The 20,606-nt window shown below is 44.9% G+C and overlaps 1 protein-coding gene across 7 annotated transcripts in view; it reads right to left on the reverse strand.

Annotated features, from left to right (window-relative positions):
• Window positions 1–15,636: 15,636 nt before the first annotated feature.
• The window catches only part of TAF1B (TATA-box binding protein associated factor, RNA polymerase I subunit B), a 93,139-nt gene continuing 88,169 nt past the window's right edge, over window positions 15,637–20,606 (reverse strand). For all 7 annotated transcript variants that reach the window (XM_009441987.4, XM_063790118.1, XM_063790119.1 and 4 more), the window contains one exon: window positions 15,637–16,246. In XM_009441987.4, coding sequence (XP_009440262.1) covers window positions 16,045–16,246 — 202 coding nt within the window. In that variant the 3' untranslated portion in view covers window positions 15,637–16,044. The remainder of the gene's footprint in view (window positions 16,247–20,606) is intronic.

Below are 20,606 nucleotides of genomic sequence, written 5' to 3' on the forward strand. Positions count from 1 at the left end.
GCAGCCTCACTTGAGACCGCCCTTCGCAGTTTCTGTCCTCTGACCCCGGGCCCAGCACAGGATCCATGCAGCCTGTTGTTTGTTCTTATCACTAGTTTCCTGTTTAAATCAATTATTATTTTTTTCTTTTCCTTTTTTTTTTTTTTTTTTTTTTGAGGCAGAATCTCCCTCTGTTGCCCAGGCTGGAGTGCAGTGCCGTGATCTCAGCTTACTGCAACCTCTGCCTCCTGGGTTCAAGCGATTCTCCTGCCTCAGCCTCCCAAGTAGCTAGGATCACAGGCGCCCACCACCACGCTCGGCTAATTTTTCTATTTTTAGTAGAGATGGGGTTTCACTAAATTGGCCAGGCAGGTCTCAAACTCCTGACCTCAGGCGATCTGCCCGCCTCGTCCTCTCAAAGTGCTGGGATTACAGGCATGAGTCACCGCGCCCTGCCAAATCAATTATGTTTTCTAAGCACGCTAATTTAAGAAAAATGCTAGTCAATAACAGCACAGATGGTCCCAAATAGGGTACAAGTCATCAGGGTGGTGCCAAAGGGACTGACTTGGGAACAGTGTCCCTCTACCTGCCTTTCTTCTATTTCCTCTGACCCGGCTCCACACTGCCACTGGAGTGGCCTTTATAAAACACAGATTTCTTGTCACTCAGTTATACTCACCATAAAGTCCACACTCCTGAGCTCAGCCTCCCCTTGGCGGCCCAGCACTTCCCTTACTGCTCACTCCCAAGCACCGTCCCCCCATTCCCTGCTCCTTCCCTCCATGCTTGGCCCACTCCACTCAACTTCCAGCCTGGCTCATTTCCTCCAGGTGGCCTTCCCAACCCTCTAGGCTGGACAAGGTGTCCTGTGGGATCCACAGCGCCTTCTGCATTGCCCATCACCATGTTTGTCTTATGGGCTTTCCTGTTTGTGTCTGTCTCCACCAAGTGTGAGCTTTTCCAGAGAGGGCAGAGGTTGTACCACCTTCATTTTTATGTTCCTGGTGCCTGGTATATACATAGAAAATATCCAGCAAATGTCTACTGAATGGATCCAGTCCTCTGCAGGCATGCATTCTGCGCTCAGTCTCCTCCCTTCTGTAGCGTAGCTGGGGCTCTTTTAAATGACCCCCCCGTTGCAGAAGATGAAAGTCCTTGAGCCTAATACATGGTAGGCACAAAATAAATAGGGGATGAATGAAGAAATATCCAATCATAAAGCCAAAAACAAGAACAGGAAGAGCCTGAGGTTATTAGACCACAGCTGTAGTAATTAAAAACATTGGGTCTATTTTGTCAATTTGAATATGGGATTGTTTAGTTTGTCTCTAATAGCTCTCTCAAACAGAAATGAAAATCTCTATCTATGACCTGTTGCCATGAACCCTGTTTATTTCATTTTATTTTATCTGAGACAGGGTCTCACTGTGTTACTCAGGCTGGAGTGCAGTGGCACCATCACAGCTCACCGCAGCCTTGACTTCCCAGGCTCAAGTGATTCTCCCACCTCAGCCTCCTGAGTAGCTGGGGCTACACGTGCACACCACCACACCTGGCTAGTGTGTCTGTGTATGTGTGTGTGTATGTTTTGTAGAGACAGGGTCTCACCATATTGCCCAGGCTGGTCTTGAACTCCTGTGCTCAAACGATCCTCCCACCTCAGCCTCCCAAAGTGCTGGGATTACAGATGTGAACCACCACGCCTGGCCTACCCTCTTCATTTTTAAGTTCTTTACTATTTGTTTAAATTATTAAAGTAATATATGCACATAGTTTTTATGGAAGAAAAAATACTGGGCGTGCTGGCTCACGCCTGTAATCCCAGAGCTTTGGGAGGCCGATGTGGGCAGATCACCTGAGGTCAGGGGTTTGAGACCAGCCTGGCCAACATGGTGAAACCCCATCTCTAACAAAAATACAAAAATTAGCCGGGCGTGGTGGTGGGTATCTGTATTCCCAGCTACTCGGGAGGCTGAGGCAGGAGAATCGCTTGAACCCAGAAGGCGGAGGTTGCAGTGAGCCAAGATCGCGCCACTGCACTCCAGCCTGGGTGACAGAACAAGACTCCATCTCAAAAATAAAAAAAGATAGGGATTAGGAACGGGACAAAGAAAGGAGAAAGGAAGAAATTGAAGCTCTGCAGAAGGATACAGAATGCAGTCCCTGGCCTCCTCCATCCCCAGCCCCTAATCCTTGAGACAACCACTGTGAACAATTTGTGTTGATCTTTCCAGATATCTTCTGTCTGTACAAGCACTCACGTGGTTTATTCACATGGTTTATTGTCTTAGACAAATGGGATTCGGACTGCACAATCTTCCACAGCTTGCTTGTTTTTCCTTTCTATGGTTTAAACATTTTCCACATCAGCACATAGAAATCTAGTTCACTTTAAAAAATGGCTGTATGGTGCTTCCTTGAATGGCTATATGATAACTTGAATGTATTGGTGAGCAATTAGGGTTTTTTCCCCTAGCTTTTCTTAATTACAAACATTCACAATAACACATTCCTCTAACTACATTTTTGCACACTTGATCAGGTATTGCCATAGGATAAATTCCTAGAATCGGAGTTACTGAGAAAAGGGAATGCACAGCTGCCATTTGGTTTTTTGTTTGTTTGTTTTTTGAGATGGAGTTTGGCTCTTGTTGCCCAGGCTGGAATGCAGTGATGCAATCTCTGCTCACTGCAACCTCCATGTCCCGGGTTCAAGTGATTCTCAAGCCTCAGCCTCCAGAGTAGCTGGGATTACCAGTACCTGCCACCACACCTGTCTAATTTTTGTATTATTAGTAGAGATGGTGTTTTGCCATGTTAGCCAGGCTGGTCTCACACTCCTGACCTCAGGTGATCCACCCATCTCGGCCTCCCAGAGTGCTGGGATTACAGGCATGAGCCACTGCCACCGCACCTGGCCTGCAGCTGCCATTTTCCTGGCTCTTGCCGGATTGTTTTCCAAAAGGCTGCTCTTATTTAGATTCCTACCACAGAATATCAGACTGCCTACCGTGCCGCACCCTAGACAACCATGGGCAACATTGAAGTTTGCTTGGCTAGTCTATTCGATGAAAAATGGGATCTCGTTTTGAATTGCTTTTTTTTTTAAGTTGTGAGTGAGGTTTTTCATCTTTTTATTTGTTTGGCAATAATCTTTTTAAGCTCAAAGGTAGTGTTTTTTCAAAGAAAGAGGATCTTTGAAGGTACCTTCCCAAGCCATGAGTTTCAGAGTAGAGAACTAATTTGGGACCCCCGCTCCCATTGGAGACCATATGGTACTGTACTAACAGGCTCATGGGTGCATTGAGTGGGGTTGGGAGGTGGATAGTAGATTTAGAGTTACAAGACCTGGGTTCTAGTCCAGGTTCTTCTATTGACCAGCAGGGTGATCTCAGTAGAGTCACTGCACCCCTGTCACAGAGTTCTCTGAGCACGTCCTGAATCTCAGGCGCCTGGCATTGCCTGTGCTTTTCCTCTCTCCCTTGCCACCCAAGTTACATCTTTAGTGGCCAACTTCAAATGCCAGCTCTTCCAGGAACCCTTCCCATCCCAGTAGGAGGACTCCCCAAGCACCTCTGCTGTCCTTCGTGAAGCCACTCATCGCAAGTGGCTCTGCCTTTACTTGACTCAGTTCCGCACAATTCCGAGGGAGAAACTGAGGCAGATACAGATTCACATGCCAGGGCTGCCTCTGATTTTTATCTTTAGTCTACTTCGCTGCCAGTCCTTGCTTTTCTTATCTGTAAAACATGGAAAATACATCAAGAGACGTGGAGTTAACTATGAATAAAGTACTTAAAGACTCACACAATACCTGGCAGACAGACGCTGGCAGATGGCGTTCATCTTCTTTAAAGACTAGGCAGTAGGAACCCTGTCCAATTCCTCCACATCCTTGTTGGTTGGACATGTTACCTAATCCATGTGTGGAATTCCCCACATTCAGGGACTTCAGCCCTGATGAAACAGCCCATATTGAAGGGACATCTCAGGGGGCCGAAAGATGATGGCAGAGCCTTCACCCTGACATCCAAGCACCTGTCCCCCCAGTTCATCAGAACCCGGGGTCTCAAGGTCATGCCAGTGCGAGATGAAAGTCTTTCCACTCTGGAGAAACTGGTGTGGGAGGCAGGGAGTGTAAAATCTCCACCCTCACCACCAGCTCTGTGACAAAGTTTCTTACCCTCTGAGCCTCACTTTCCTCAGCTGTGGGATACGGGATAATCATTCCTATCACCAAAGGTTGTGTTTGTTTTGGTTTAAGAAAAGTATCTCAGACAATGCCAGGCACATTTCAGGAACTAGGTCAATATTAAACTTTCCACCTCCCCATTTTCCCTCACTGTAGCATAAGCTGCTTAAGGGACAAAAACTATATCTCATATTTTTAAAACGTCCTCATCATCTGGCATAGAGACAAGCATATGGTAGATGATCAACAATTACTGTAGTTATTCAGGATGATAATGACATGTACCTTCTTTTGGCAGAATTCAGTGCTCAATGTGATCACATACCTGAGCTCATTTGATTCTTAAAACAACCCTTGGAAGTAGGCAGGGTTCTACCCACCTTGTAGATGGAGAAACAAAGTCCAGAGAGATCAAATAACGTAATTCAGTCTCATAGTCAATAAGTTTGGGACTAGAACCCAGATATCTTGTTTCCAAACCCCGTATTTTCCTTCTAGTGGTGGTACTGCCAATGGGTGGGTGTTTCTGCATGAGATTTTGGGTTCATCCCACAGCACTCATTACAGAGCACCTGGACACATGTGGCAGCCGTGGCAGTGCTAGTGACAGTGTCTGGCTCAGAAGATGGCATTTGATTACTCTCTAAGTTGATTCTCAAACTTAGAGAACACACTGACTGTGGATTAGCTCTCGGTTGTTTGGTATCCACAGGCTCTGTTTTCCTGTGTCTTCCGTGACACTGTCTTGAGCGTGCTTGCTTATGAAGGTTTGACACCCGTCCCCACTATACCTGCCTGCCACTGCCAGGATGACTGGAGTCTCAGGTGAGTCTTGTCAAATACTTGGGACTTGACCCAGACCCAGTCGCCAAGAAGCCAGCAGCCAGCTCTCCTTGTTTCAGAATGTAGGCAGAAGAAGCTATGTCATGTTGGGTGTCACCCACTTGTTGGCAGCTAGAAGAACCTAGGTCTCTCACATTCTTTTCCTGTGGCTTCACTGTAGAGTGATCATTCCAAAGGAGGCTCAATAGTTGCAACACAGTTACCAAAAAGCCCTGGGCTCAAGCGCCCTGGCCTGAACCTCCAGTGAACCTCTCTTGCTTCTGACTGACACCGAGCGGGGTGGAGCCATTCGGCTCAATGCCATTTCAAGCAAACACCCCAAACAGGGGAGCTGAGAGGCTGTGGTGAGGCTTGCTGGCTCACAGGTGCATATTTCACTCTTTGAAGAAAGGATTATTAATGATCAAACATCTCTATTATAAAATAATGTCCATTTAAAATTTTTGGAGCTGCTGGGTGTGGTGGCTCACGCCTGTAATCCCAGCACTTAGGGAAGCCAAGGCAGGTGGATCACCCGAGGTCAGGAGTTCAAGACCATCCAGCCTGATCAACATGGTGAAACCCCGTCTCTACTAAAAATACAAAAATTAGCCGGGCATGGTGGTGCATGCCTGTAATCCTAGCTACTTGGGAGGCTGAGGCAGGAGAATCACTTGAACCTGAGAAGCGGAGGTTGCAGTGAGCCAAGATCGCGCCATTGCACTCCAGCCCGGGCGACAAGAGTGAAACTCCATCTTAAAAAAAAAAAATTGTTGGAGCATCTCACCACATTTTAGTACAAGAGAGATTTATCTTTGCTTTATAGGTAGGGAGAAAGCAAAGAGGGATTAAATCATCCAGCCAAAATTGACATTTTATTAACTGTGTTTTTACAGTAATCCCTCCCCAGCTGCCAGCTCCCTTACTTGAAGTCTGAGCCTTTTGCAACCCATGTTGCTATGTCTTTTCTAAACCATGATACTACTGATTTCAATATCTGTACTTTTGAGTTGATTCCCACAGTATTAATATAGTCACTGATTTTAACATTAATTTTAACTTAAAGGTTTTGTTTTAATCTGCTGTGACCAAATCTGGAATCACTATAGCTGTAAATAAGTAGATTTATCTAGTATGTTAAATGAACAAATGTAAAATGTTCCATACAGCACAGGAGCTTTCAAATCAGTGGGCATCACTGTTGGTGATGATTAGAAAAAGGAAGAGCTAGAGGTTGAAAAAAGGTAAAGGGAAAAATCAGGAGATTTTTTTTTTTTTCTGAGACCGAGTCTAGCTCTGTCGCCCAGGCTGGAGTACAGTGGCACGATCTTGGCTCACTGCAACCTCGCCTCTTGGGTTCAAGCAATTCTCCTGCCTCAGCCTCCCAAGTAGCTGGGATTACAGGCGCCTGCCACCACGCCCAGCTAATTTTTGTATTTTTAGTAGAGACGGGGTTTCACTGTGTTGGCCAGGCTTGTCTTGAACTCCTGACCTCAGGTGATCCGCCGGCCTTGACCTCCCAAAGTTGCTGGGATTACAAGCGTGACAAGCGTGAACCACCGTGCCTGGCCAAATCAGGAGAATTTTGTGATAAGCATCAGAGGGAAAAGAACGGAAGCAGGTCTTGGAGTTTTGGGATTGCTCTTCAGGAGTGGCAGAGACTTGTGTGTGTTGGGCCTGAAATTATCATGGGCACAACCATGCTCTCCTGGTTTAGAACTGGGGAGCTCCTTGAGCATTATTTACTTAGGTATTGTGGTCCTTTTAATAAAAGTTCCTCAAGGCATCATAAAACCTCAAGTTACTCTGCTCTGGGGCCATTATGGGGATCAGCAGACGGCAGGCACTAACTGACATGAAATTAGAGAGCTGTTCGTGTAGATGGAGGACCAGGTAACATGCAAAAGCCAAATCTTAGTATGCATAGGATTCTTAATAAAGCTAAATAAATGTAGTCATTGCATTGAAAATGCAGAGAAGAGCAAACCTGGACAGTTTCTGATGAGCTGGTAACTGGAAATTAATTGTATAAAACTTGTAATTACAAACTAGATGTGTAACATTTCCTAGATATGCTTCTTTGGCATGTGGCCTCTATTATCGTTGTGATATTTTTCCTGTAAGATCTCAAGTTTCTTAATCTTAAAATCTACCAAGCTGTCAGGTTGGGGAGGGAGCGCTAACCGTAGTGCCTACCTGCCCTGTGGGTACTGGCATCTGTGTGCACAGAAAGCTCATGGGCCAGCACAAGGAGGCTCCATCTAGAGACCCGGGCATGTGGCACAGACGGTGCATGCCCTTACAGAGGTCTGAGCTCTGTGCTCGGAAACCATGAACTCTGCTTGGGGAGCTGAGGTAGGGAGGGTTGAAGGGAGATGGCATAGAGCAAGAGTCCTAAAGGAAGAAGAGAGAGAAGGACATTTCTGATAGAGCATACAACACAGGCAAAGGCCTCAGGGTGTGAGAGGCCATGGCTTGCCTGAGATCGAGGGCGCAAGGCAGGGCGGGGGATGGGAAAAGTGTTGGGGCCACACTCTGATAGCTCAACCAGAACACACTGTCTCTTGCCTCTAGGCAACAGGAGCCGTGGGAGGATGCTGCATATTGTGTGTGTGTGTGTGTGGGGGGGGGTGGGTTTAGACCCGATTTGGGAAAATAACTGGCAAAGGGGCAATGTGTGTTGGAGGGGAGAGAGCTTTGCAGCCCCTGGGAGAACACGAGGAGCGCCAGAGCTGGGCAGTGACTGTCGAAGGAGGGCGGAGTCCAGAGGTGCTTGGTGGTAGAAAGTCAGCGAAGTGAGGATGAGATTTGGAGGTGACAGGGAGGGAGGGGCTGGAGATTTATGACTTGGCGCAGTTAGGTGGATGGGGCTGTCACTGAGTCAGGGAAGGCAGAGGAAGAACAGGTTTGGGGTGGAGGCATGGAGGAGGGGTGGTGACGATATATGCTAGTTGTAAATGATCTAGTTTTCCTCTGAGCAGCTTTTGGGCTCCTTAGATTCCGAACTGACATCACCAGGGGTTGAGTCTTGGTGAGGCAGCACGGTAGGCTGGCCAAGCCCACAGACTTCAGCCAACAGCCTGGAATCAGAGCCCGGCTCCATGCTTACCAACACGGCCCTGGGGATGTAATTGAACCTCTGTGTGTCTCCAGGTCGTCCTTTGTACAATATTACAGGACCGTAGGGCTGCTAAAAGTATGGATAAAAGAGTCCATACATGTGAAATGCCTGGCCCACTCTAAGCACTATATAAATATTTGATATGGCCACAGGAATGCCAGGGGCGAAACTTAGGCCCATTTCCTCCTTCTGTCTTCAAATAACTTCAGTTTGACTCAAAACCAACATTTGTAGGCAGACAACTGAGCCCATTCACAGAATGGTGAAATCACTGAATAGTGAAAACAGTACAGCAGTAGCTGATCAGAAAGTGGGAAGCTTTTTGTAATTTTCCCCTTTCTCATCACTACTTTCATCAAAGCATTTACTGAACATCTGTTGGATTTAGGGTTCTGTAGGAGCCATGTCTCACGAAAGCCTGTCTAGTTAGTAAACCAGGACACACATAAGCAGGCTATGATAATGTCAAAAATAGGCTGTGCTGTAGGTGTGGAGGAATTGAAGAAAGTGAGTGGAGACAGAATGATCTGAGGGGTGCAGGAACCTGGGTCCCTACCCTTCCTGGGCAGCAGTGGGAGATGGGAGGGCGTGATAGAGCTGGGTTCTAAGAGGCCATTCCACAGCTCTGACCCTTGGGCTGTGGTGAGGAGGGGCAGGCGAAACCAACGTTACTGACTTTACTACCTGATTCCCATTCCACATGAGGGCCGTGGGCTGCACTTAGCACGGGGCAATTGCAACAAAACAAAACAACAGAAAACAAAACCAGTTTTAGAGCGGAAGAGCTGACCCTGTGAACTGCTGTGGCAGGATGGACAGTGGAGGGGGAAGAGGCACAGAGCCCACCTCCCTACCCCCGGGGGCTCTGGGGCCGGAGCAGGTGACCGCTTGGGACCAGAGGAGCCTTTCCAGGGAGATTTTTATTCTGGTGTCAATTGCTAAGGAGAGAAAGGTAAAAATAAGTATTCATGTTTTACAACATTTTCTTATCCTCGAACATGGCAAAGAATACATTTTTTTCCTACTTTAAACCTTGGGGGGAGTTTTAAAAATTCAGAGACCACCTTTTTCATTGTAGGTAATGTTTAACTTACTTACTTAATTTAAATTAATGTGGACAATGGTGACAAAAGGCAACTGCGTTTAAGTGGTATTCTAACTAAAAATTCCTTTGGGAGTGTCTGCAAGTCACCCAGTTCAACGCAAATATCCATAAAACATGTACTAATTGTCCCAGAAGGGAATGATTGTTTCAGAAGGGCAGAAGGCCAACTGAGCTGAAATACCAGGTTCTTAATTTATAAAGTCAATAAAAGCACTCTTTTGTAAGCTCTTCTGAAGTCATAGCATATTATCAGGTAAGTCTGGCACTAAAGCTCTTTATGCTTAAATACTTCACAAGGGCACGAAACAAGGGAACATACACTTAGAGCTGCTTGAATTCGTTTTGTGAGAGACTTAATACTGTGTGAATTTACTCAGCTTTCAGGAACACAGAGGCATTTTAATTTTTTTAAAAAGTCACCAGCTACATACTCAAGATAAAAACACACACTCTTAACTACCTGCAGTTTATAATAATCCACAGAACTTTTACGGCAGGCATACTTTGGAAACTGTATTCAAGGTCTTGCTGAAGATTCGGGAAATCATGCTCCTTTCTTATTTAAACAATATGTTGTCTTCTTGTGTGAATAGAGGGATGAATTAATACTCCTTTTTTTTTCTAGGTGGCTTTGTGCCAATGGAGGGAAAAAGATAACAAAGAACTAGACACTGTGGGTGAACTCCTGGCCTCCTGCTGTGAGGCGCCTGAGGACCCTGGGCTCTCCCTCCTCGGTTTGGGCTTCAGAGGACCCTGGGCTCTCCCTCCTCGGTTTGGGCTTCAGAGGACCCTGGGCTCTCCCTCCTCGGTTTGGGCTTCAGAGGACCCTGGGCTCTCCCTCCTCGGTTTGGGCTTCAGAGGACCCTGGGCTCTCCCTCTTCGGTTTGGGCTTCAGAGGACCCTGGGCTCTCCCTCCTCGGTTTGGGCTTCAGAGGACCCTGGGCTCTCCCTCCTCGGTTTGGGCTTCAGAGGACCCTGGGCTCTCCCTCCTCGGTTTGGGCTTCAGAGGACCCTGGGCTCTCCCTCCTCGGTTTGGGCTTCAGAGGACCCTGGGCTCTCCCTCCTCGGTTTGGGCTTCAGAGGACCCTGGGCTCTCCCTCCTCGGTTTGGGCTTCAGAGGACCCTGGGCTCTCCCTCCTCGGTTTGGGCTTCAGAAGGTGGCTCCACTTCTGGGTGGCAGTGACAGGCAGACCTGCTGAGAGCCCAGAGAGAAATACTACCCTGCAGGGAGGTAAGGTCATCAACCTGCCACCACTGGTATATTCCCATAATAATGTCCACTGGTCCCAGTCGAGAGGCACCCACTCCTTTTCCTCTTGTCTAACACAGGAGTCTCGAGCTGCCTAAAGAAACCCATTTTTGGGAAGAGGATTAAAAACAAACAAAACTGTGCTCCAAATGTATATAACCCTGTAGATTAATGAAATATTTGGGCCAAAGTTCTGTATTCTCATAGGCAAAGACTCTCATAGTATTAATATATTCACTGATTTTAAATTATTTTTAACTTAAAGGTTTTGTTTTAATCTGCTGTGACCAAATCTTGGATCACTATAGCTGTAAATGAGTAGATTTATCTAGATATGTTAAATGAACAAATGTAAAATGTTCGATACAGCACAGGTGCTTAATAAGTTGGCTTCAGAGCCGTGTTTTTCCAACATGTTCTGATGATCCGAGTTTGATACTTAAGACAATTAAAAACAAGAAATTTAACTTAGTTTCAGCACATGTATGGTATATATATTTGTATGGCTATGAGCTTAGGCTGGTCGTAGACATAAGACAATTGAAGCACTCTTTTCCACAGGTATCGGCCGCATTCTGTTTCACTCCCTATAAGCATTTGATTTGGCACTACAGGTATTACTGAGACCATGTGGAATCTCACTTAGTTTTATTTCCCTTTAGGGTAGTTGCCTAAATCATACAATTATGCTTCACTGTAGTGGTAGGAAATCTAATTTATTTATTTATAAGATGGAGTCTCATTCTGTTGCCCAGGCTAGAGTGCAGTGGCATGATCTCGGCTCACTGCAACCTCTGCCTCCTGGGTTCAAGCGATTCTCCTGCCTCAGCCTCTCAAGTAGCTGGGATTACAGGCACCTGCCACAACTCTCAGCAAATTTTTGTATTTTTAGTAGAGACAGGGTTTCACTATGTTGGCCAGGCTGATCTTGAACTCCTGACCTCAAGTGATGCACCCACCTTGGCCTCCCAAAGTGCTGGGATAACAGGCATGAGCCACCCTGTGCCCACACCTGGCCAAGAAATAATCTAATTTTTTTAAAAAGACATAAAATGTGTTCATGAAAGAGATTCCACCCAAATCAACACATAAATCACTCTAGTGGCAAAGTAGTTTATTTATTATGTTTCCTTAAAGGAGATTAAGACTCGACTCCTCTCCCAGCCGGGGCAGCCCGGGAACTCAGCGCCCCCCTCCAGTGGCGCCCAGAGCCTCCCAGCGCCATGTCCATCTCTCTTCCTCTTGGCATCCATTGTGGCACTCAGCCCACCTCTGCCTCATTTCATGATTGTGTGCTTTTGTAGTTTAGAAACAGCTGCGGCAAGCATTTAGGTAAAGGCCTCAAGCAGACAACCTACAGGGTGCTCCGTGTCAGTGCAGGTGCCTGGGCAGAGAAGCTGCGGCACAGCTGCAGAGGTGGCCCTGGGGGTGGCGGGGGCCTCTGCTATCAGGAGGATGTGGAAGGCCACTGTGGGGCAGCCCTGCACAGGACAGAGGGCTTTTGGGACCATGGGAACTGAGAGGAGCCGTTAGGAGGGGGTCACGGGCTGCAAGTTCCACAGTGGGGCCCTGTTGTCCCAGCCAGCAGAAGCACCAGTGACTGTCCCACCCTGGAGCCCGGAGCGAACCAGAGGACTTGTTAAAACAGATTGTTGGACCCACACTGCGTTTCTGGATTGAGAGTCAGGAGTAGGCCTGAGAATGTGCATTTCTAATGAGTGCCCAGGTAATGCTGATGTCACTGGTCCAGGGACCACACTTTGAGAACCAATGTGATAATCAAGAAATGTCTTTTGAATCAAATTTACTAAAATATTCATAAACCTTTCTCCACCCGAAGGATGCGAATGAAAGGGAGACACAGAGACTGTCAAAGCTATAGGCAGTCTGCAGGTGATGATTTTTTTTTTAAATGTGGTTTGGAATCTGGAGTCTGAGACCTGGACCCAAATCTCACCACAGCTTTGTGCTGGCTGAGCACCCTGGGAAGGAAGGTAACTTCACAGCGGAACCCCCAGCCCCACACCTATTATCTAAAGACGACTGCATGGCCCCCAGAACAGTGGGGACTGAATTTCGTATGGCAGGACCTCATCTGAATATACAGTAGGTGCTCAATACGTGCTATTACCCTCTTCCCTTTTTGGCAGTAGACAGATAAGCTTTTTCTATGACTGATACCATTTTTAGATGTGAAAACACTGACTCCTAGAGAGTAACATTTCATCACTAGTCTTCAATGGTAATTCATACAACTGGAAATGCATGGAAAGCCATATTTTTCACTTCCTCTCCTCTCTTGTTAATCTTATCTCATATTCATGGGTGGCCCAAAACTTTTCATAGCTTTGAGCGCTCTGTCCCAATATTTTTCAGTACATGGAACTTGTTAGCAACTTCAATTTTTTTATTCAAATGAAGTGCCATAACACTTCAAATCATGTCAATTCCATGACACTCATCTTCAAAAAAGATCTTTCAGTTCAAATCTTAGAAAGCAAGTTTTTAAATTATAAAAGATATGCTTCTTATATTCTCCAAATCCTGCTCCTGAACAGGGATATTGTTTCAATAGTTTGTTCCTTTTTCACAGCTGAGCAGTGTTTCGTTGTACGGATATCCACCATGTGTTTATCCATTCACCTGCTGATGGCTGTTTGGGTTGTTTTCCCTTTTTTTTGCTATTCCAAATAAAGTTGCTATGAATATTTGTATACAAGTCTTTGTGTGGAAACATGCTTTCATTTTTCTTGGGTAGACACCTGGTAGTGGAATGGCTGGGTCACATGGTAGGTCTAATTTTCACTTTTAAGAAACTACCAAACCAGGCTGGGCGCAGTGGCTCACATCTGTAATTCCAGCACTTTGGGAGACAGAGGTGGGAGGATCACCTGAGGTCACGAGTTCAAGACCATCCTGAGTAGCACAGCAAGACCCCATCATCTTTACAAAAAAATAAAATGTCTATTGAATCAAATTTACTTAATATTCACAAACTTTTCTCCACCCAAAGGATGTGAAGAAGGGGAGACAGAGACTGTTAAAGCTATAAGCAGTCTGCAGGTGATTTTTTTTTTTTAAATGTGGTTTGGAATCTGGAGTCGGAGACTTGGGCCCAAATCTCACCACAGCTTTGTGCTGGCTGAGCATCCTGTATATAATTTAAATCACTGTATAAGTCTCATTATAAAAAGTTACAAAAATTAGGCTGGGCACGGTGGCTCACGCCTGTAATCCCAGCACTTTAGGAGGCCAAGGCGGGCGGATCACGAGGTCAGATCGAGACCATCCTGGCTAACATGGTGAAACCCCATCTCTACTAAAAATTCAAAAATTAGCTGGCGTGGTGGTGGGCGCCTGTAGTCCCAGCTACTCAGGAGGCTGAGGCAGGAGAATGGCATGAAGCCGGGAGGCGGAGCTTGCAGTGAGCCGAGATCGTGCCACTGCACTGCAGCCTGGGCGACACAGTGAGACTCTGTCTCAAAAAAAAAAAAAAAAGTTGCAAAAATTAAAAAATATTAAAAGTTGTAGTCAGCCAGGCGTGGTGGCTCATACCTGTAATCCCAGCACTTTGGGAGGCTGAGGTGGGAGGATCACTTGAGCCGAGAATTTCAAGACTAGCCTAGGCAACATACTGAGACCTCTGTCTCTACAAAAAATAAAAAATTTAGCTGGATATGATGGCACATGCCTGTGGTCTCAGCTAGTCAGGCTCAGGAGGAGCATTTGAGCCAGGGAGTCAAAGCTGCAGTGAGCCAAGGTCACACCACTGCACTCCAGCCTGGGTGACACAGCAAGACCCTGTCTCAAAAAAAAAAAAAAAAAAAAAAAAGAAAAGAAAAAAGAAAACCTTACAATAAGTGAAACAGGTAGAGAGTAACAAAATACATTCAATTCAAAATGAACTCTCTAACCACTGCTCACATCCCCACTACGGTGTACTCACCAAAGTAGTCAGTGATACTTTTATGATATACGTTGGATCACATCATTCTTTTGTTTAAAAATTTCCAGTGGCTTCCTGTGACATTTGAGAAAAAAGCCAACCATGGTAAGGTCATCCTTACCATGACCTCAGAGCAACCTCTACCATCCCAACTGCCCATCTGCTCTCCCTCTCCCCTTTATCCACAGTGCTCCAGCCACTCTGGACACCTTGCCAGTCCTTGACTGCATCCAGCATGCCCCTGCTCAGAACCTCTGCACATCTTTCCTCCGCCTGGGCTGATCTCCCCCTGGGTGGCTGCATGGCTGCTCGTGCTACTGTGTTCCAGGCAAGTTGGTCTCTGCTCTAATGCCACTGCCCCAGAGGATCCTCCCTCAGCCGCCCTTTAAAAAATGGCCTACCTTATCATTTATCTTTTCTTGCTTTTTCTTCATTGTACTTAATTCCCTCAAAAATAATATATATTTTTACTATCAGCTTTCACCTAGTTGGAACCTATGATCTTTAAAGGTGGGGGTCTTGTTCAGTGCTGTATCCCCAGTGCTTAGAACATGCCTGAGCACAGGAGTTGCTATCTGTTGCATGCATAAATGAACTCAGAACAAGAATGCCTGATTTTCCAATGTCCATACCAGGTTTTACACATCTTTATAATCTTTGCCAATCCAGTATGTGGGAAACAGTATTCATTTCAATTTGTATTTCTTGAGTATAAGTGAGGTCGAGTATCCTATGATGTTTTTTGGCTTGGCCTTCAGAAAACTAATTTTTCTTTTCTTTTTTTTTTTGAGACGGAGTCTTGCACTGTCACCCAGGCTGCAGTGCAGTGGCGCAATCTCGGCTCACTGCAAGCTCCGCCTCCCAGGTTAACGCCATTCTCCTGCCTCAGCCTCCTGAGTAGCTGGGACTACAGGCACCTGCCACCATGCCAGGCTAATTTTTTGTATTTTTAGTAGAGACAGGGTTTCACCATGTTAGCTAGGATGGTCTTGATCTCCTGACCTCGTGATCCGCCCACCTCGGCCTCCCAAAGTGCTGGGATTACAGGTGTGAGCCACCGCACCCAGCCTCAGAAAACTAATTTTTCATATCCCTTACTCAGTTTGCTTTTTTCCTTTTGCTTTGCAAGAGCTATTGATACATTAAAGAAATTATTTCTTTGTCCACCATATGCTGCAAAAATTGACTTTGCCATTCCAAGATCATCAAAGCATTCATATTTGTTTTCTACTAATACTTTTATATTTTTACATATGAAAGATGATGTTTAGATCTTTGATCCATCTGGGATTTACTCTGGGGCATAAAGAATAATGAAGGGATCTAGTTTAAAAAATAAATTTAGCTTTAAAATACGATGAGTATACATTTCTGGATACAATTATACAATTTGCTATTGTTTTAACTTTCTCTTAGAATGTTCATACTCTGAAAAATAAAATCAAATGAAGCTCACCTGCTTTACAATATACATTTTTCTAAGCACACTTGATATATATGTAAATATGTGTCAGAGTCTATACATATATATGCAGTATTTTCCACAATTCTCTGGAATGTTATAATTAAAATCTGATGTTACTATCACTATTAAAATATTTTTCCAGAAAGTTTCTATTTCATTTTCTCAATGTCGTCTCACTTTCTTGGATCTTGATTTCTTTCTTTTTACACTGTATTTTTTCTCAAAAAGTTTCTTCTCAACTAAGCTCACTTCTTCATGGAGAAGGGAAGTCTTTATTCTGAGCAGGAAGGAGAAGAGATTTAGTATAAACTGATAACTCAGAGAATAATTTGATTCTTCATAGGTTGTCACATGTGTACAATAGCTAGAAGGGAAAAAGAAAAAAGAATTTATCTTTAGATGGTAACCAAGAAATGCACACACTAACCCCTGAACATCCCCCCAAATAACTTAGCAAATATATATGGTTAGGCTTAAAACAGGACCCTGAGCTGGAAGGAAACTTAGAAGAATTTGTTAACTCCTTAACTGCACAAAGGAAAACATGTTCACACTGTCCATGGCCACCACACAAGGGCCACAGGTGGTGCTAGGAGCTGGTCCTTCAACTCTTTGCTCAAAGTTTCTTCACTCCAGATGGGCCACCACTCCACTTTCTTACCATGGTCAAGGCAAACAAAAGCACACAGGGAGAGATTCTGAACATATTTCTAAAACAAACTAAAGAAAACAAATAATTCCTGACTTCCACCCAAAATAAGACACTAGACTTTATAATGTAGCTTGCAATACTATATGTATTGTGAGAGAAGAGTTTACCAAGCAATTTCCATTATTTTAAAATAGGAAAGCCTTTCGTTACAAGATGGCTGAACAGGAACAGCTCTGGTCTGCAGCTCCCAGCATGATCAGAAGACGGGTGATTTCTGCATTTCCAGCTGAGGTACCTGGTTCATCTCACTGGGACTGGCTGGACAGTGGGTGCAGCCCACGGAGGGTGAGCCGAAGCAGGGCGGGGCATCACCTCACCTGGGAAGGGATTTCCCTTTCCTAGCCAAGGGAAGCCATGACAGACTGTACCTGGAAAATCGGGACACTCCCACCCAAATACTGCGCTTTTCCAATGGTCTTAGCAAACGGCACACCAGGAGATTATATCCTGAGCATGGCTCAGCTGGTCCCTCGCATGGCTCAGCTGGTCCCTCGCCCACGGAGCCTTGCTCACTGCTAGTGCAGCAGTCTGAGATTGACCTGCGAGGCAGCAGCCTGGCAGGGGGAGGGGCATCCACCATTGCTGAGGCTTGAGTAGGTAAACAAAGCGGTCAGGAAGCTCAAACTGGGCAGAGCCCACCGCAGCTCAGCAAGGCCTGCTGCCTCTGTAAACTACACCTCTGGGGGCAGCACACAGCTGAACAAAAGGCAGCAGAAACTTCTGCAGACTTAAACGTCCCTGTCTGACAGCTCTGAAGAAAGCAGTGGTTCTCACAGCATGGTGTTTGAGCTCTGAGAACGGACAGACTGCCTCCTCAAGTGGGTCCCTGACCCCCATGCAGCCTAACTGGGAGACACCTCCCAGTAAGGGCCGACTGACACCTCATACAGGCAGGTGCCCCCTGGGACAAAGCTTCCAGAGGAAGGATCAGGCAGCAATATTTGCTGTTCTGCAGCCTCCACTGGTGATACCCAGGCAAACAGGGTCTGGAGTGGACTTCCAGCAAACTCCAACAGACCTGCAGCTGAGGGACCTGACTGTTAGAAGGAAAACTAACAAACAGAAAGGAGTAGCATCAACATCAACAAAAAGGACATCCACAACAAAACCTCATCTGTAGGTCACCAACATCAGAGACCAAAGGTAGATAAAACCACAAAGGTGGGGAGAAACCAGAGCAGAAAAGCTGAAAATTCTAAAAACTAGAGCACTTCTTCTCCTCCAAAGGACTGCAGCTCCTCGCCAGCAACAGAACAAAGCTGGATGGAGAATGACTTTGACGAGCTGACAGAAGTAGGCTTCAGAAGGTCGGCAATAACAAACTTTTCTGAGCTAAAGGCAGATGTTCAAACCCATCGCAAGGAAGCTAAAAACCTTGAAAAAAGATTAGACGAATGGCTAACTAGAATAAACAGCGTAGAGAAGACCTTAAATGATCTGATGGAGCTGAAAACCATGGCATGAGAACTACGTGACACATGCACAAGCTTCAATAGCCGATTCGATCAAGTGGAAGAAAGGGTATCAGTGATTGAAGATCAAATTAATGAAATAAAGTAAGAAGAGAAGTTTAGAGAAAAAAGTAAAAAGAAACAAACAAAGCCTCCAAGAAATATGGGACTATGTGAAAAGACCAAATCTACATTTGATTAGTGTACCTGAAAGTGACGGGGAGAATGGAACCAAGTTGGAAAACACTCTGCAGGATATTATCCAGGAGAACTTCCCCAACCTAGCAAGGCAGGCCAACACTCAACTTCAGGAAATACAGAGAACACCACACGAAGATACTCCTTGAGAAGAGCAACCCAAGACACATAACTGTCAGATTCACCAAGGTTGAAATGAAGGAAAAAATGTTAAGGGCAGTCAGAGAGAAAGGTCGGTTACCCACAAAGGGAAGCCCATCAGACTAATAGCTGATCTCTCGGCAGAAACTCTACAAGCCAGAAGAGAGTGGGGGACAATATTCAACATTCTTAAAGAAAAGAATTTTCAACCCAGAATTTCATATCCAGCCAAACTAAGCTTCATAAGTGAAGGAGAAATAAAATCCTTTACAGACAAGCAAATGCTGAGAGATTTTGTCACCACCAGGCCTGCCTTACAAGAGCTCCTGAAGGAAGCACTAAACATGGAAAGGAGCAACCGGTATCAGCCACTGCAAAAACATGCCAAATTGTAAAGACCATCAAGGCTAGGAAGAAACTGCATCAACTAGTAGGCAAAATAACCAGCTAACATCATAATGACAGGATCAAATTCACACATAACAATATTAACCTTAAATGTAAATGGGCTAAATGCCCCAATTAAAAGACACAGACTGGCAAATTGGATAAAGAGTCAAGACCCATCAGTGTGCTGTATTCAGGAGACCCATCTCACCTGCAGAGACACACATGGGCTCAAAAAAAAGGGATGGAGGAAGATCTACCAAGCAAATAGAAAGCAAAAATAGCATGGGTTGCAATCCTAGTCTCTGATAAAACAGACTTTAAACCAACAAAGATCAAAAGAGACAAAGAAGGCCATTACATAATGGTAAAGGGATCAATTCAACAAGAAGAGCTAACTATCCTAAATATATATGCACCCAATACAGGAGCACTCAGATTCATAAAGCAAGTCCTCAGAGACCTACAAAGACTTAGACTCCCACACAATAATAATGGGAGACTTTTAACAACCCACTGTCAATATTAGACAGATTAATGAGACAGAAGGTTAACAAGGATAGATATCCAGGACTTGAACTCAGCTCTGCACCAAGTGGACCTAATAGACATCTATAGAACTCTCCACCCCAAATCAACAGAATATACATTCTTCTCAGCACCACATCACACTTACTCCAAAATTAACCACATAGTTGGAAGTAAAGAACTCCTCAGCAAATGTAAAAGAACAGAAATCACAACAAACGGTCTCTCAGACCACAGTGCAATCAAATTAGAACTCAGGATTAAGAAACTCACTCAAAACCGCACAACTACTTGGAAACTGAACAACCTGTTCCTGAATGACTATGGGGTAAATAACGAAATGAAGGCAGAAATAAAGATGTACTTTGAAACCAATGAGAACAAAGACACAACATACCAGAATCTCTGGGACACATTTAAAGCAGTGTGTAGAGGGAAGTTTATAGCACTAAATGCCCATAAGAGAAAGCAGGAAAGATCTAAAATCGACATCTTAACATCACAATTAAAAGAACTAGAGAAGCATGAGCAAACAAATTCAAAAGCTAGCAGAAGGCAAGACATAACTAAGATCAGAGGAGAACTGAAGGAGATACAGACACAAAAAACCCTTAAAAAAAATCAATGAATCCGGGAGCTGGTTTTCTGAAAAGATGAAAAAAATTGATAGACCGCTAGCAAGACTAATAAAGAAGAAAAGAGAAGAATCAAATAGATGCAATGATAAAGGGGTTATCACCACCGATCCCACAGAAATACAAACTACCATCAGAGAATACTATAAATACCTCTATGCAAATAAACTAGAAAATCTAGAAAAAATGAATAAATTCCTGGACATGTACACCTTTCCAAGACTAAGCCAGGAAGAAGCTGAATCTCTGAATAGACCAATAACAGGTTCTGAAATTGAGGCAATAATTAATAGCTTACCAACCAAAAAAAGTCCAGGACCAGATGGATTCACAGCCGAATTCATCAGAGGTACAACAAGGAGCTGGTACCATTCCTCCTGAAACTATTCCAATCAATAGAAAAAAGAGGGAATCCTCCCTAACTCATTTTTATGAGGCCAGCATCATCCTGATACCAAAGCCTGGCAGAGACACAACAAAAAAAGAGAATTTTAGATCAATATCCTTGATGAACATTGATGCAAAAATCCTCAATAAAATACTGGAAAACTGAATCCAGCAGCACATCAAAAAGCTTATCCACCACGATCAAGTCGGCTTCATCCCTGGGATGGAAGGCTGGTTCAACATACGCAAATCAATAACATAATCCATCACATAAACAGAACCAAA

This window comes from Pan troglodytes, chromosome 12 (genome assembly GCF_028858775.2).
Source record: "Pan troglodytes isolate AG18354 chromosome 12, NHGRI_mPanTro3-v2.0_pri, whole genome shotgun sequence".
Classification (NCBI taxonomy): Eukaryota; Metazoa; Chordata; class Mammalia; order Primates; family Hominidae; genus Pan; species Pan troglodytes.